Consider the following 18,514-nt stretch of genomic DNA (forward strand, 5'->3'; position numbering starts at 1 on the left):
GCCTTAGAGGAGGTAAATCAAGATTTAAATTTTGTAGAGTAAGTATTCTACAAAACTTTGATGGTGCTTTAAATTTTTGTCTTCGACACCCCAGCTTAAGTTAAAATATTATCCACACCACTTAAGCGCTAATTCTCAATAGAACTTGATATTTCTAGAAAAAGTCAGTTATTAATGTTAAGTGAAATATTTCAGTCGGAACTATAGCAAAATTTTAATAATTCCAGTATTTGCATCACAATGCATGGAGAGTATAAGTGATAGACTTTTTAAATTTTTGCCAAGAAGTACAGCTTTATGCTGCAGCACCAAAAGGGGACTCACAAAAATGCTCAGAGTTTCGAGAAGAGTGATGGAACAAATTTAAGTGGCTTTTCATTAATTCTGCTAGTTACAAATGTAATGCTTACCTGGTCCAATTTTCTGAAAACAATTGCGAACTACAGAAAGTTGTACCTCATGGTTAATGAGGGACTATTTAGTAAGAGACTGCAAGGATACTTCAAAAATTTGTAAATCAATTAAAGCAACCAACCTTTAAATACGTTATGCTTTGCCATATAAATAAAAAAACTCTTTTGCAACTGAATTTCTTTATGTGCACCAAACTTGTTTCGCTAGTTCATTCCAGGTATCTTCAGTAGTGTATTATAGACCTCTGAAGATACCTAGCATGAATGGGTGTAACATGTTCGCTACTCGTAAATACTTTCAGTTATAAAAGACAGAATTTTCATTAAAAACCATAACTGGAGTAGTAACTAAGAAGATATGACAGTAAACATTAACAGTATTTTAAATGCAAGATAAAAAAAATTGAAAAAGATAACAAAATGGAAAGATGAATCCAAGAAAGTGTAAAAATTCAAGAGAGAGGGCTGTGAAATAAAAATTTTTACACCCAAGCGAAACAGACATACCTACCTTGGCGTGTGATAGCTGGGATGAAGGTGTGGGTGTTAACAGCTGGTTGTAAGCATTGATACAAATTCTAACAGTGTTGGTTGTTTCATTAGACTGTGCGAATTACCGGCATGAAGATCTGAGTTAGTCATCTGACCAAAAAATAGGTGAAAAAAGTTTTTGGAAATTGCAACTCCAGGATGGCTTTCAGCAACAGTGAAGGAAGGAGGATTAATATTGGTAACAGTACACGAAGATGGATAAACTGAAAATGTACAGTACCCAGAAATTTGATGGTAAAAATTTCCAACTGTGGAAATATCAGTCACAAATTATTTTTCATGCTGAAAAAGTGCTAGATATCGTTGAGAGGAAACCGAGGCCAAATGAAGTTGGTGAGAGTCAAACTGCTTGGGACGACTTAAATGCGAAGGCGATACTCATTCTATCTACTGCGATGGAAATTGACCAATTGCAGTCTGTTATGACATGCACAAGCACAGCGGAAATGTGGGCCAGACTAAAGAGTATTCTTGGACAGCGGTCCACAGTTAATGAAATGGCCTTGAAGCAGAAATTTTTCGATTACTGAATGTTGCCAACAGACACAATCACACAACACATCAGTCAGGTTGAGTCCTTAGCACAAGCATTAGCTGATGCTGGGGAACCTGTCACGGAAGCTGACAAAATGGCTAAAATTTTGGGAAGTCTGCCAGCAAAGTTTAGTTTTTTCATCTGCCTGGGACTCTTGTGCTGAAGATCAACAAATGTTCGATAATTTGACTTTAAAGGTTATTGAAAGAAGAACAAAAACTTTTACAATGTGGTGAAAATTCAACACCCTTTGCAGCAGCTAATGTGGACAAAATGCGCAAGTTCAGTTCAAATACCAGTAACAACAATACGTCTAACATGGTCAGTAGAAAAGACATTGAATGTTATTACTGTCATAAAAAGGGACATTTTAAATCTGAGTGCAGAAAACTTTTAGCAAAACTTAATATGAAAACTGATACGTCTGAGCACCAAGCTTTGAGTGCAGAACATTTGTATGTTTTTGCTGCAGGTTGTGAAAATATTTGGTTAGCTAACAGTGCTAACTGCATCAAAACGTATGACGTCACACAAAGAGTGATTCAACACATTTAAGCTAATTCGGTCGGATGACTCATTTGTTCAGATTGGAAACAACTTGATCATCAAAGCAAAAGGCATTGGATGAATTGAAGTAGTGTCATTAGTTGAGGGCAAATGGTAACCTCACACTTTGGAAAACATATTAGATATTCCTAAGCTAAAGAAAAATTTATTTTCAGTGGCAGCAGTCACAAAAGGAGGAATTAAAGTAATTTTTTACAACAAGAGAATGGAAGTTTGTTGTTCAGGTCTAATTGCAGCAGGAATTAAGATGGACAATCAGTGTTATCAAATGTTTAAATGTCCAGATCCTGCTTCCCTGAATTCCACCATGATTTGGCATGAGACACTTGGGCACATTAATTTCAATGGTCTCACGCATATGGCTGATCAGAAATTAATACTTGGTTTCAACATGAAGAAAGTTGAAAAACTAAATTGTGAACCGTGTTAGTATGGCAAGATGAAAAGAAAATCTTTTATTCAAATTTGGAATCAAGATGGAAAGTTCCTGGTGAATTTATTCATGTAGATTTGAGTGGATGGATGAGAAAACTGTCTCTTGGAGGTGTACAGTAGTACAAAGTTTAAAGGATGATTGCACTTCATACAGGTTTGTGTGTTTTCTTAAAAGTAAGCATATTTTTCCTGTGTTTTTGGAATTTCAGAGACTGGTTGAAAGAAAAACTGGAAACAACATCAAAGTTCTGAGAAGTGACAATGGAACTGAATTCATAAATAAGCAATTTGAAGATTATTTCAAACATAATGGTATAATACTTGAGAAAACAAGTCCCTATACACCTTAACAGAATGGCTGAATTGAATGAGAAAACAGGTCTATTGCTGAGTGTGCACACACTATGTTATTAAGTACTGACTTGTTTCACAAATTGTGGGCAGAGGCAGTTTGATATTAAGACTGCATTCCTGAATGGGGATTTGGAAGAAGAATTTTACATGGAGCAACCAAAAGGTTTTGTTGTAGAAGGCCCAAATAATGTTTGCGATCTGAAGAAGAGTCGATATGGACTCAAAGAATCACCACATTGTTGGAATAAAAAAATTTGTACAGTTTCTGACAATGTTTGGCTTTGTGCAGCTGAATGCAGACAAATGTGTTTTCCATGCTTTACCTGGCACTTTGTGGATGATGGCTTGCTTATTTGTAAGTCTCCAAAAATACTGGAAAATGTTTTGTCAGCACTGGGAACAATGTTTGAAATTACTGTGGGCAATGGAAAATACTTCTGTGGATTGGCAATTGAACACAGCTCTTCCACAAAAGAAATGTATATAGGCCAGCAAAGATCAATTGTTTACTTCAGAATTTCAACATGGATGATTCAAAACTGAACGCCACTCCTTTTGATGTTGGAACCATGTTGCACAGTGGACAGTCTCCTGCAAACCAACATGAGGTAAAGGAGCCGGAAAGCAAACCTTATTGGCAGGCAGTTGGCAGCTTAATGTTTGCAGCAATTGTCTCACGGCAAGACACCATGTTCACTGTGCGCATGGTGAGTAGGTTTTTACATAATCCGGATCTTGATCATTGGCATGCTTTTAAAAGGATTATGAAGTATCTACAGGGGACCAGGGACCTGACCATAAGGTACAAAGCTGACTACTGGACTGGGGGTCTACTCAGATGCCGACTTTGTTGGTGACTGTGACACTTGTCGGTCAACAATAGGCTATGTGAGCTTGTTAGCGGGTGGGCCTGTGACATGGTGTTCATGTTGGCAGAAATGTGTAAGCAGATCAACAACGGAGGCCGAATACAGAGCAGCTTATGATGCTGCTACTGAAGTTGTTTGGTTGCGTGGTTTTCTCAATGAACTTGGTTTTCAGTTAGACAAACCAACAACACTCCATGTTGACAATCAAAGTGCTATTCGCCTGATTAAAAACACACATCATCACAAACACACCAAACACATTGACATTAAATACCATTATATACATGAACATGTTAAAAATAATGAGATTCAAGTCCATTATATTTATTCTGATAAAGAATTGGCAGACTTATTCACAAAACCTTTAACTAGAGACAAATTCATATCAAATAGAAAAGCTCTGTCAATGATCTCAAAACCTTAATAAAGCAAAAATGAGTATGTTGATAGCAGTGAGTTTGTTACGTTGAGCGCCCCCCCCCTTTCTACGTTTATTTTGTGTGTTCCATGACGTTATAAACTTATATCTTTGGTTTTTTTTGTTTTGTTGTTACGGTTACGGTGTGTAACTTTTGGTTGCAAGAAAGAAAGGAGCAATAAGTTATTTTTACTCCAATATACTGTATTTCCCTCTGTGATTTTCTGTCAAACATAATTAAAGACATCAGATAGGATAATTTTAAATTGAGCTGATGTATTTGTTGCAGTATACAGAAACTCAGATCATCTGAGATAGGAATTGAAACTGCATACAAGATTGTCTGGGAAAGACTCACAAGTAACACTACCCAAGGCCCACTCTCCGATTCTGATACACTTCAAAGATGTAGTCTAGGTCAAAATATGAGACACGAATTTTTTTTATACATGCCCATGTGGCTGCTGAAGTGGTGAAAACCCTCATTCTGAGCACATATCATTGAAACAGTGGGAGATATAACAATAATGTTGAAACATAATTACCATGGTTGCTACTGTACTTTAAAAGTTTGCAATCACATCTTTAAACATTTTGGTATATTTCAAAATCCACCTGCATCTCACAATTTTTGAAATACTAAAAAGTTTGTGTATAGCAAATGTAATAGCATATTTAACAACAAATTAAACTATATATGATAAAGCTACATCACAAAGTCGCTGTAGTGAGATGTAAGTTTGAAGTAACACTTTATACCGGTGTACATGCACCCTGTCTGCCATATGATGCTTGCTGTACGTGGCGATAGTGTTGTTTGCAATTTCACAGTGCATCCATAAAAGACAGGCCCGTGAAGGATTTAATTGAAACAATAAGGCCTTGCTCTCCGTAGAGTCCGAAATAACTGACATGGAGGTAGCGATAGGCTACTCACATTTTGTTTTCATGGCCTTTGTTTTATTTGTTTGTTGTTTGTTTCACTTCTTTCGTTGTTTGGTTTTAGATATTCTGTTTGACATCTACTTTGTTATTTTACAGTATTTAGTTTGTGTTGCATTACTTTTGATAGTCAGTGCAATAATGAGGGGATGTTGTATTATTTATTGCAAAGAATTGCTAGATACGCATACACATTGTGCACCATGCACATCTGATTATTGCAATATTATTGCTCAATTTACAGCATGTACCACAATTTTTAAAGCAATATTTAACAGGAGGTTCGCATGTGTTCGTTCTTGAACAAGGCGTACCTAACAGTGTTCACAAATCGAGGGGATGAAAACTGATTATGAATCAAAATTTGAATTTCCATTATATTATTCTTGAGGTGCAAATTTACATCATAGCCATAAATTAGGATTACATGGGAGAATTGTTTTAGAAAATTCTTCCATGGTCTGAATGTGTAAGCATCAAGTGACTGGATTATATGTGTTGTTCCAGCAGGAATAGTCATAATTTTCTTTAACTTTGTCTGTGTTGGGCAAACAGAACAGTTCGTTCACCAACAGCAGGTAAATAAACATCTGCTATTAGTGGGATCAGATGTTAATTTACCAAATGTTGAAGCAAATGCAACAATATTATTGGCTTTATACATAGCTTGTTGAACGATGGGTCCAAACTGGCCCACCTGTTTCCTGCAAGACTACGAGCAAAGGGGGTTGTAAAACACCACTTGCAGTTTGCATTGACTGTATCGTGTAGTGATGGGTTACCGAATTCAACAACTGAGCGAGACATTCAGTTTTTAGTGTCCCTCTAAAGGATGGGTAAGACTTTTGTGTCTCTCCAAATTAAATCCAGATTGTTCTGAATTGTAAACATTGTCCTCTCCTAATGATGCAATATCTGATTTTACATTTGCCACAAATGCATTAGCTTGTTCTACTAATTCTTCTTTATTGGTTAATTATTTTTGAGTAAGAAATCATTAATTTTTCTGGAAATAATTCTGTGCCTTCCTTTAAAATGTTGAACCCATTTCATAACTGCTGTGACTAGGTGGTATGACAAGTTAACTTTATCTCTCGCCCTCGAGCCCATCGTTTCAGGTCCAAGTCATGAATAGGTAGTGATTTATCGTAAGCCTTCTGGAATTGTTCTAGTACATATTTGGAAATTGTAATAATTTGTCGCTTCATGTCCCACATTCAGTGACTTGTGTTTCCCATCTATATAGTGATCTTGTATCCTTAACGTTTCTGAAATTATGTTGGGCTGTTTTTAAACTCTTATTCCTCTTCTTTCCATGTCAAAACGTAACGGTCTTTTTTTATATTCCGAATCTATTACCATTTTAGTATTCTTACTGTCTTCCACAACATCCTCATAGTCCTCTTCAAACACCTCTTCCACTGTGACAGCCTCTAGATCCACACTTTCATCATCATAGGTCAGAGTACTATTAACTGTCTACAAATATGTCAGTGTTGATGGACTCTTTAATCAAATTCACTAAATGTACTGTGAACGAAGTTTCATTGTCATTAATGATAGAGCTGATATTGTATTGTGGATGATCAAAGCTGTTGTGTAACAGGTGTAATACTTTCTTTGTATTCATTTTGCTGTATTTGAAATAACATGTATACACTCATTCTTTTATACTTGGTATGCATTGTTCAATTTCCATTCGGAAGGACAACGGTTCAATCCCGCGTCCGGCCATCCTGATTTAGGTTTTCTGTGATTTCCCTAAATCACTCCAGGCAAATGCCGGGATGGTTCCTCTGAAAGGGCACGGCCGACATCCTTCTCCATCCTTCCCTAATCCGATGAGACCGATGACCACGCTGTCTGGTCTCCTTCCCCAAACCAACCAACCAACCAACCATTGTTCAATTTCAAGCTGAAGTTTGCTCTGCAAATTCTGGCTGCCTGTGTATCGAAGTGGTGATTACCAAATGGCTGTACGTGCACATGCACGCACGCAATTGAAATGCATGCATACATTAATGCATACCTGTACTACTGTCCAGTCGTCTAACACTTCATCATTGTGTTGCAGCCAGGCAATTCGATGTCCATACATGCCTTGCAGCATGACACGTTTTGGTGTAAAAGGAGGTGGCCATGCCTGTGTGTGCAAATGTCTTGGGTAGACCAAAGGCGTCATGCTGTCATCACCGCCTCCCTCCGAACTATACGGCCACAATATACATGTGGCCAGAATAAGCCCATATTAATGCTTCCTACATGCTCATATTTACCACAGCCTTTTGTAATAATTTATAGTGTAGATTGGTCTCCCCTGTAACACCCTTTTCTGGCAATCTACTGCAAATATATGGAATAGGGAAATAAGGACGTACAATGAATGAAGATTCCTGCTGGAACAGCCAGCATAATTCAACTACTTGATGTTTACACATTCAGACCGTGGAAGAATTTTCTAAAACAGTTCTCTGATGTAATCATACTATAAGGCTATGATGTAAATATGCACCTGAAAATTCAATCTTTTATTCATAATCTGTTCGTTTTGTGAACATGTTTAGCTATGCGTGGTTCAAAAAGGGATACACACAGAAAAACGTGATACTTGTGAACTTACTGTTAATTGTTGCTTTAAAAATTATGGTAATGCTGTAAACTGTGCAATAATATTGCAATAATCAGATGTGCATGATGCACAATTTCTATGTGTGTGCAGCACTCCTTTGCAGTTGATAATACAACACCCCCTTATTATTGCACTGACTATCAAAGATGATGCAACACAACCTAAATACGGAAAAATAACAAAGTAGATGTCAAACGTAATATCCAAAAACAAACAACAAAAGAAATGAAACAAAATAAACAACAAACGAATAAAACAAAGACCATGAAAAAGTAAACCTTGATATTGCTTAGTCCCGAACTCGACAGAGTGTGAGATGTTATTATTTCAATTAAATCCTTCAGGAGCCTGTCTTTTATGGTTACACTGTGAAATTGCAAACAACACTATCACCAAGTATGACAAATGTCATATGGCGGACAGAGCGTGCGTATTGCAGTATGTAGGGCTACTTCTAACTTATATCTAACTGCTGCGACCTTGGGATGTAACTTTGTTATATATGGCTGAATTTGTTGTTAAATATGCTATTAGATATACTACACACAAACTTTTTGCCATTTCAAAAATAATGAGGTGGGGGGAGGATTTCGAAACATAACAAAATGTTTAAATACAGAATTGCACATTTGTAAAGTACAGTAGCAACCATGAAGATTGTGTTTCAACATTTTTGTTATATCTCCAACTGTTTCGATCATATATACTCAGAAAGGTAACAACAGCATTTTCTTTGGGAGGGTTTTCACCACTTCAGTGGCCACATGGACACACACAAAAAAATATGTCTCTCATATTTTCACCTAGACTACAACATATTTGAAGTGTATCGGAATCGGCGAATGGCACATGGGTAGTGTTACTTCGTCATTATCAAAGGTGGGGGTAAACTTAGTATCAGGTCCTTCTATCAACCAGCAGACTCACTTCCAAATGTAACTGAAAACTTCAGAGTAAACCTAAGTAGACTAGACATAAGCTCTCCAGTCATACTATCATCATCAGAAGAGACTTTAATCATTCAACAACCAGTTAAGAAAATTACAGTTTGTAAGTGGTGGATGTGACAAGACGTCCAATGAAACATTACTCAATGTTCTCTCTGAAAACCACCTTGAAAAATTGCTTGGGAGCTCAAGCATGATGAAAACATATTGGATGTAATAGCAACAAATAGAACTGCTCTCTTTGAAGGTGTCCACATTGAAACTGGTATCGGTGACCATGAGGCATTTGTAGCAACAATGTTTACCAAAGTACAAAGGGCGGCTAAACAAGTAGAAGGATTTATATCCTCAGCAAACTAGACTAAGGGACAGTAGTATCGTATCTTGGTAAGGAACTTTTAGAGGAATGTATAGAACTGTATGGCTCCTGTTTAGAACAATAGTTGACCGTGCTCTTTATGTATGTATATGCACCTAGTAGAACAGTTCATGATGATAGGAGACCCTCAATGGTATACAGTCACTGTAATGAAACAGACTATGATGTGATAGATGTAAAACAAAGCATAGGGCTATAAACATAGATATGCTGATTGAAATGCATTTGGTTATCAAGAGACTAATGTGTCAACCCTTCAACTACTACCATAACAGAATATTATTGATGAATCTCACAAAACTGGAAGAAATTCTGATCATATGTAAATGCTGTTAATGCACCAAAGTCAGTGTCCATACAATCATACACACATCAAAACAAGTTTTGCATCACCTCAGTTCCGAGAGTTCCGGAACCTGTACAGAAAATTGGAATAGAGATCAACATAAACATCATTTCCACCTTTTTTATTTCTCATGAAAACCACACATTGCACGTTGGACCACCATACACAGTGACCTTCAGAGGCGGTGGTCCACATTGCTGCACACAAATACCTGTGATACCCAGTAGCATGTCCTCTTGCATTGATGCACGCCTGTATTCATCATGGCATACTATCCACAAGTTTATCAAGGCACTGTTGGTCTAGATTGTCCCGCTTCTCAATGGAAATTCAGCATAGATCCCTCAGAGTGGTTGGTGGGTCACGTCGTCGATAAACAGCCCTTTTCAATCTATCCCAGGCATGTTTGATAAGGTTCATGTCTGGAGAACGTGCTGGCCACTCTAGTCAAGCTATGTCGTTTTCCTGAAGGAAGTCATTCACAAGATCCAAAACACCAGCTAATCTCCACCTTGCTACACTCGCTGGACAGTGTGTCGAAGGCATTCAATCTGACTGGGTTGCCTCCAAACAAGTCTCCGACGATTGTCTGGTTGAAGGCATATGTGACACTCATCGGTGAAGAGAACGTGTTGTCAATCCCGAGTGGTCCATTCGGCATGTTGTTGGGCCCATCTGTACCATGCTGCATGGTGTCGTGGTTGCGAAGATGGACCTCGCCATGGACGTCAGGAGTGAAGTTGCACGTCATGCACCCTATTGAGCACGGTTTGAGTCATAACACAACGTCCTGTGGCTGCACAAAAAGCATTATTCGACATGGTTGCATTGCTGTCAGGATTCCTCTGAGCCATAATCCATAGGTAGTGGTCATCCACTGCTGTGGTAGCCCTTGGGCGTCCTGAGTGAGGCATTTCATTGACAGTTCCTGTCTCTCTATATCTCCCCCATTTCCAAGCAACATTGCTTTGGTTCACTCTGAGATGCCAGGACACTTTCCTTGTTGAGAGCCCTCCCTGGCTCAAAGTAACAATGCGGATGCTATCGAACCACGATATTGACCATCTAGGCATGGTTGAACTACAGACAACATGAGCCGTATACCTCCTTCCTGGTGGAATGACTGGAACTGATCGGCTGACGGACCCCCTCTGTCTAATAGGTGCTGCTCGTGCATGGTTGTTTACATCTTTGGGGGGGTTTAGCGACATCTCTGAACAGTCAAAAGGACTGTGTCTTCGATACAATATCCACATCTCTCTTCAGGAGTCCTGGGAACCGGGGTGATGGAAAACTTTTTTTGAGGTGTGTGTACAAGACAAAATGAAATTGTTGCAAAGCAAAAGCAGAAACATCGAACTCAAGTTTTCAAATGTTCCTTTACAAATGAAAATGCAGGGGTATTGTCCCAGTTTTATTCTTGCACCACTGAAAAGATGAGTGATACAGATATTATTGTCAGTGGTGTTGAGAAACAGCTGAAATTGTTGAAACTGAGCATCGCTGAAGAGCCTCATTTAATCCGTATGAGATTCTATACTGAATTTATGGTTGAGTTAGCCTCTCTGTTAACTCTAATTTACTGTAGAGCCCTTGGGAAAAAAAATGCCCACTGGTTAGAAAAGAACAGGTCACACCTGTCTCTACAAGAAAGGTAACAGAACTAATCCAAAAAACTGTCCAATATCCTTAACATCTATTTGTTGGAGAGTCTTAGATATATTCCAAGCTCAAATGTAATGAGGTATCTCGAACAAAATAACCATCTCTGTGCCAACCAGCATGGCTTCTGAAAATGTCAGTCATGTGAAAACAACTCGAATTTTCTCGCGTGACAGCCTGAAAACCATGGATCAAGGCAGTCGGGTAGATGCAATATTTCTCATTTTCAGCTATGTATATTATTTAAAGTCCAAACTTACAGTGTATCAAGTGAAATTTATAACTGGCTTGAGAATATTTTGGTGGAGAGGACAGAGCTTGTTGTTGTGGATGGGGAGTCATTGACATATGAAGTAACTTTGGTGTGCCTAACTGAAGTGTTGGGACCATTGCTGTCCATGCTGTATATTAATGACCTTGCAGACAGTATTAATATCAGCCTCTGATTTTTTGCAGATTGTGCTGTTATCTACAATGAAGTACAGTCTGAAAAAAACTGCACAAATCTTCAGTCAGATCTTGGATAAGATTTCAAAGTGATACCACGACTGACATCTTGCTTTAAATGTTCAAAAGTGTAAAATTGTGCACTTCACAAAATGAAAACCCATACTACCTATACAGTATCAGTGAGTCATACTTAAAAATAACCCACTGGCTTATACAACCAGCCTCAGGTTTCAAGTTCATTATTACATTGCTGGCCATGAGACGGGCCGAGCAGCTGTTGCTGCTTCTTAGTGTTTTTCTTTTCTGTCAGTAGATGGCATGACATGTTATATAACATTGGAAAGCTGAGAAATTGAACTGTTTAGTGGTGTATAACACACTCCATTTCTTTTGATATTTTGTGTATTAAAAGCAATCTTTTACAGGGTTTTTCGCCAACTGTTTACCAAGCAGTGCCATACCGTAAAAAGTTTCTCTCAAATGATGAAATCGAGTCTGTTGAATAAAAGTAACAGATTTTTTTAAAGTGGTATGTCTGATAGTTGTTATAATGAAGATAGCGAGGTAAATGATACTACAGATGACAGTGAGGCAGATGAAACAGGTGGTGAAAGTGACATTGCAGCAATAGTTGTGAATGTTGCTAAAAAACCAGGAGATAAAAGAATGCAAATGGAGAATAAATTAGGATAAGCCTCCCAAAATTTCATTTTCTGGCTCTAGTGACATCAATCCTAGGGTTCAAAGACAACTCCCTCAACAACTAACACCCTTAGATGTGCACAGGAAAATGGTTCACGTGTCTTTGTCGGAGGATGTAGCAGTAGAAATAAACAGATGTGCAACAGATTGTTATTAAAAAAAATCTCAACAGTGCTTGGTTTCCTACTGTAACCAATGAAATTGAAGCAAATTTTTCTTTATGTATTCTTATGATACAGGTAAAGAAGCCAACAGTTCAGTCAGACTGGTCCATTAAAAAAATCAATTTATACTCCTTTTGTTACTGAAGTTATGCCATATAGAAGAATCTTACATATTTCTAGGTTCTATTATTTTGTACACAATGAAAATGATGCCCCTGAAAACCGCCTTAACAAATGGCAGCCTGTTGTTGACCATCTCAAACAAAATTTCTAAAGTGTTTACTATCCTGAAGAAGATATAGCAATTGACGAAAGCCTCATGAAATTCAGAGATACACTCTCCCACATCCAATTCAATACCAAAAAAAGGGCATATTTTGTAATAAAGTTCTTCAAAATTTGTGAGTCAAAAAGAGGCTACTGTTCAGCATTTAATATTTACAAGAAAAAACCTGTGCCAAGCAATAAAGAAATCCCAGTTAATGAAGCTGTTGTTATGGACATGATACAACTGTATTTGGACAATGGCCATACCGTATATGTTGACAACTGTTACACTTGTCTCTAAGGCTCACTGTAAGGGGCACATATGCCGGAGGAACAGTTAGATGTACAAGGAGAGACTTTTGAGCTACTTTCATGCAATCTCATGGCTCTGAAGTGGATGGATGAAAAAGAAGTAAATATTCTGCCCAGTACCCATACAGATGTCAGGATGACAGCAGCAGGAAAAAGTGGTGGTTGTTGTTGTTGTTGTGGTCTTCAGTCCTGAGACTGGTTTGATGCAGCTCTCCATGCTACTCTATCCTGTGCAAGCTACTTCATCTCCCAGTACCTACTGCAACCTACATCCTTCTGAATCTGCTTAGTGTATTCATCTCTTGGTCTCCCCCTACGATTTTTACCCTCCACACTGTCCTCCAATACTAAATTGGTGATCCCTTGATGCCTCAGTACATGTCCTACCAACTGATCCCTTCTTCTGGGCAAGTTGTGCCACAAACTTCTCTTCTCCCCAATCCTATTCAACACTTCCTCATTAGTTATGTGATCTACCCATCTAATCTTCAGCATTCTTCTGTAGCACCACATTTCGAAAGCTTCTATTCTCTTCTTGTCTAAACTATTTACCGTCCATGTTTCACTTCCATAAATGGCTACACTCCATACAAATACTTTCAGAAATGACTTCCTGACACTTAAATCTATACTCGATGTTAACAAATTTCTCTTCTTCAGAAACGCTTTCCTTGCCATTGCCAGTCTACATTTTATATCCTCTCTACTTCGACCATCATCAGTTATTTTGCTCCCCAAATAGCAAAACTCCTTTACTACTTGAAGTGTCTCATTTCCTAATCTAATACCCTCAACATCACCCGACTTAATTCGACTACATTCCATTATCCTCGTTTTGCTTTTGTTGATGTTCATCTTATATCCTCCCTTCAAGACACCATCCATTCCGTTCAACTGCTGTTCCAAGTCCTTTGCTGTTTCTGACAGAATTACAATGTCATCGGCGAACCTCAAAGTTTTTATTTCTTCTCGATGGATTTTAATACCTACGCCGAATTTTTCTTTTGTTTCCTTTACTGCTTGCTCAATATACAGATTGAATAACATCGGGGAGAGGCTACAACCCTGTCTTACTCCCTTCCCAACCACTGCTTCCCTTTCATGTCCCTCGACTCTTATAACTGCCATCTGGTTTCTGTACAAATTGTAAATAGCCTTTCGCTCCCTGTATTTTACACCTGCCACCTTCAGAATTAGAAAGAGAGTATTCCAGTCAACATTGTCAAAAGCATTTCTCTAAGTCTACAAATGCTAGAAACGTCGGTTTGCCTTCCTTAATCTGTCTTCTAAGATAAGTCGTAAGGTCAGTATTGCCTCACGTGTTCCAGTATTTCTACGGAATCCAAACTGATCTTCCCCGAGGTCGGCTTCTACTAGTTTTTCCATTCGTCTGTAAAGAATTCGTGTTAGTATTTTGCAGCTGTGGCTTATTAAACTGATTGTTCGGTAATTTTCACATCTGTCAACACCTGCTTTCTTTGGGACTGGAATTATTGTATTCTTCTTGAAGTCTGAGGATATTTCGCCTGTTTCATACATCTTGCTCACCAGATGGTAGAGTTTTGTCAGGACTGGCTCTCCCAAGGCCGTCAGTAGTTCCAATGGAATGTTGTCTACTCCGGGGGCCTTGTTTCGACTCAGTTCTTTCAGTGCTCTGTCAAACTCTTCACACAGTATCGTATCTCCCATTTCATCTTCATCTACATCCTCTTCCATTTCCATAATATTGTCCTCAAATACATCGCCCTTGTATAGACCCTCTATATACTCCTTCCACCTTTCTGCTTTCCCTTCTTTGCTTAGAACTGGGTTTCCATCTGAGCTCTTGATGTTCATACAAGTGGTTCTCTTATCTCCAAAGGTCTCTTTAATTTTCCTGTAGGCAGTATCTATCTTACCCCTAATGAGATAAGCCTCTACATCCTTACATTTGTCCTCTAGCCATCCCTGCTTAGCCATTTTGCACTTCCTGTCGATCTCATTTTTGAGACGTTTGTATTCCTTTTTGCCTGCTTCATTTACTGCATTTTTATATTCATCAATTTTTATTCATCAATTAAATTCAATATTTCTTCTGTTACCCAAGGATTTCTACTAGCCCTCGTCTTTTTACCTACTTGATCCTCTGCTGCCTTCACTACTTCATCCCTCAAAGCTACCCATTCTTCTTCTACTGTATTTCTTTCCCCCATTCCTGTCAATTGTTGCCTTATGCTCTTCCTGAAACTCTGTACAACCTCTGGTTCTTTCAGTTTATCCAGGTCCCATCTCCTTAAATTCCCACCTTTTTGCAGTTTCTTCAGTTTTAATCTACAGGTCATAACCAATAGATTGTGGTCAGAGTCCACATCTGCCCCTGGAAATGTCTTACAATTTAAAACCTGGTTCCTAAATCTCTGTCTTACCATTATATAATCTATCTGATACCTTTTAGTATCTCCAGGGTTCTTCCATGTATACAACCTTCTATCATGATTCTTAAACCAAGTGTTAGCTATGATTAAGTTGTGCTCTGTGCAAAATTCTACCAGGCGGCTTCCTCTTTCATTTCTTAGCTCCAATCCATATTCACCTACTACGTTTCCTTCTCTCCCTCTTCCTACACTCAAATTCCAGTCACCCATGACTATTAAATTTTCGTCTCCCTTCACTATCTGAATAATTTATTTTATCATACATTTCTTCAATTTCTTCATCATCTGCAGATCTAGTTGGCATATAAACTTGTACTACTGTAGTAGGTGTGGGCTTCGTATTCCCACTATATCTAACTTTAACCTATCCATTTCCCTTTTTAAATTTTCTAACCTACCTGCCCGATTAAGGGATCTGACATTCCACGCTCCAATCCGTAGAACGCCAGTTTTCTTTCTCCTGATAACGACATCCTCTTGAGTAGTCCCCGCCCAGAGATCCGAATGGGGGACTATTTTACCTCCGGAATATTTTACCCAAGAGGACGCCATCATCATTTAATCATACAGTAAAGCTGCATGCCCTCGGGAAAAATTACGGCTGTAGTTTCCCCTTGCTTTCAGCCGTTCGCAGTACCAGCACAGCAAGGCCGTTTTGGTTATTGTTACAAGGCCAGATCAGTCAATCATCCAAACTGTTGCCCTTGCAACTACTGAAAAGGCTGCTGCCCCTCTTCAGGAACCACACGTTTGTCTGGCCTCTCAACAGATACCCCTCCGTTGTGGTTGTACCTATGGTACGGCTATCTGTATCACTGAGGCACGCAAGCCTCCCCACCAACTTGCAAGGTCCATGGTTCATTTGGGGGGGGGGGGGGGGGGGAGGGGAGGGAAAGTGGTATGAAAACTAAAACCCCAGCCCAGAAGCTCCATGCCGTTAAATGACATAGCAGTAAACGCAGTTGACAGACAGGGCCAGCAGGTGTTATATGCCATAATATATTTAAAAAATCTTGTTTCAATCAGTTTAGAATTCAGCTGGCAGAGGACATAATAGGGCAGGCCACTCTACCAGACTACAGTGCACTTGGACTGCCCCAACATGAAATTTTCTCTATTATGAATGGGAATGATCACATACACTTCGCTTAGGTAAAGCAGGTGGCAGACTTCAGTTTATTGGTAGCGTACTAGGGAAATGCACTCAGTCTACAGATGAGATTGGTAACAAAGTACTTGTGCGACCTATCCTAGAGTATTTCTCAAGTACCTGAGGTATCTCTCAGATAAGACTCATGGGGGTTATTGAATATACACAGAGAACAGGTCGCAGGTATGTTTGACCTATAGGAGAGTATCACAGAGATGCTGAATAATTTGAAATGGCACTTGAAGATGGATAAAAACTATCCTGAGGAAGCATACTCACAAAGTTTCAAGAATCAGCTTTAAATGATGAATCTAGGAATATAACACAACACCTACATATCCTGCTGTTGGGATTGTAAGAATGAAATCAGATTAATTAAGGCAAGCACAGAATTATTTAAGCAGTCATTCTGCAAATGCCCCACATGTGAATGGATTGGGAAGAAGCTCTTGTAACTGATACTTCACAGTGGTTTGCAAAGTATAGCTGGAGATGTAGGTTAGGTAGATAGTGTGAACAGAGAATTTATTGTAGGGGCAAGTCCCACTTGTGTTGTTCAGAGGTACTGGAGCTGGACGGAAGGAAAGAAGTAAATGGCATGAAAAACAAGAGATATAATTGAAGTACTGTGTGTGACTTTTAGATACATACACTTAAGATAAAGTCCTTTTATTTCTTCAGGTGGTTTACAAAAAAAATGCTTTCTGTTTCCAGTGGTCATCCCATGTTTATTTGATAAACTGCAGATAAAAATATAGAACTAAATTGTCCATATCAAACTTATCATTATAGTATAAAGCCAGTTTCCATACATTTGTATGGTGTGGAAGTTGTTTAATAAACTTCTGCTGTTTCAGATATATCGAAGAAAACAGTGAGGTATCATTTATTCCTGATCCCCCTAGCTGGTGCAATATAAGCTTTCGTGGCTTTCAGGAAAGAGTGCTCACTTATAGACCACAACATTGGGGAGCTGATCCAAATGCTGTTCTGTGGTTCTCGAAATATGGCTGGCGATGCACCGAAAAATTTGTGATAAAGTGTGATATATGTTCTTCAACAGTTGAATGTTCCTCATTGAGTAAGTATGAAAATAATTCTAGATTTGTGAAGGTATAAGAATAGGGCTAAAAAATTTCTAATACTGCGTATTATGCAATTTTTTGTTATTTGACTGTAGTGAGATGACAATTTGTGAAATGTATTAAGAAATACCTTAAAAGATGTTTTCTCAGAATTTTGAAACTGATTTCAAAGAACGAACTATTATATAGAGGGAAAAGTTTTGAATTTGCCGCCATCCTGAGGCAGCACTGATATCTAGCTTGTTAATGAGCACACATGTGCGCCCCCCCCCCCCCCCCCCCACACACACACACACACACACACACACACACACACACACACACACACAAAGAGAAAGAGAGAAATAGCTGAATATGGGCATGACAGACCTTGGGAACCTGACGTTCAGGATGGTCAGTGCCCCATCCTCTAAGATTTTGAATCGTGGACAAACCCTCAATCTCAGTGGGTGAGTTATACACTAATGCAGAACTTGTACAGTGTACATACAGTTCCACAATAAATATTCAGAAATGCCTCCACCGAGTTTAGTACATTTAGCTGCATGTGTATGAACAGATGTTGTTGCTCGTTTCAGTTTCACAGGATTTTTCTTAATTTCATCTATTGCATTCATAATACAAGCAGGTAATGCCTCACATGTATTGACTTTGTCCTCATAAACTATGTCTTTCATCCTTCCTGTATTAAAAAATCCATTGGTGTTAAATCGGGCGATGTGGACGGGCACAGACTTATAGCACCATGAGCAATCCATTTCATCTACATCTACATCTACATCCATACTCCGCAAGCCACCTGACGGTGTGTGGCGGAGGGTACCTTCAGTACCTCTATCGGTTCTCCCTTCTGGGGAAAATGTTCATTTAAATGTGTAGTAGCTGCGTTGGTGAAATGTGGAGGTGTGCCATCATGTTGAAA

The 18,514-nt window shown here is 38.7% G+C and overlaps 1 protein-coding gene across 5 annotated transcripts in view; it reads left to right on the plus strand.

Moving 5' to 3' along the window:
• The window catches only part of LOC126175130 (uncharacterized), a 54,967-nt gene that overhangs the window by 8,481 nt on the left and 27,972 nt on the right, over positions 1–18,514 (plus strand). For all 5 annotated transcript variants that reach the window (XM_049921711.1, XM_049921687.1, XM_049921696.1 and 2 more), the window contains exon 3: positions 17,365–17,588. In XM_049921711.1, coding sequence (XP_049777668.1) covers positions 17,365–17,588 — 224 coding nt within the window. The remainder of the gene's footprint in view (positions 1–17,364; positions 17,589–18,514) is intronic.

Source organism: Schistocerca cancellata, chromosome 1 (genome assembly GCF_023864275.1).
Source record: "Schistocerca cancellata isolate TAMUIC-IGC-003103 chromosome 1, iqSchCanc2.1, whole genome shotgun sequence".
Lineage (NCBI taxonomy): Eukaryota > Metazoa > Arthropoda > Insecta > Orthoptera > Acrididae > Schistocerca > Schistocerca cancellata.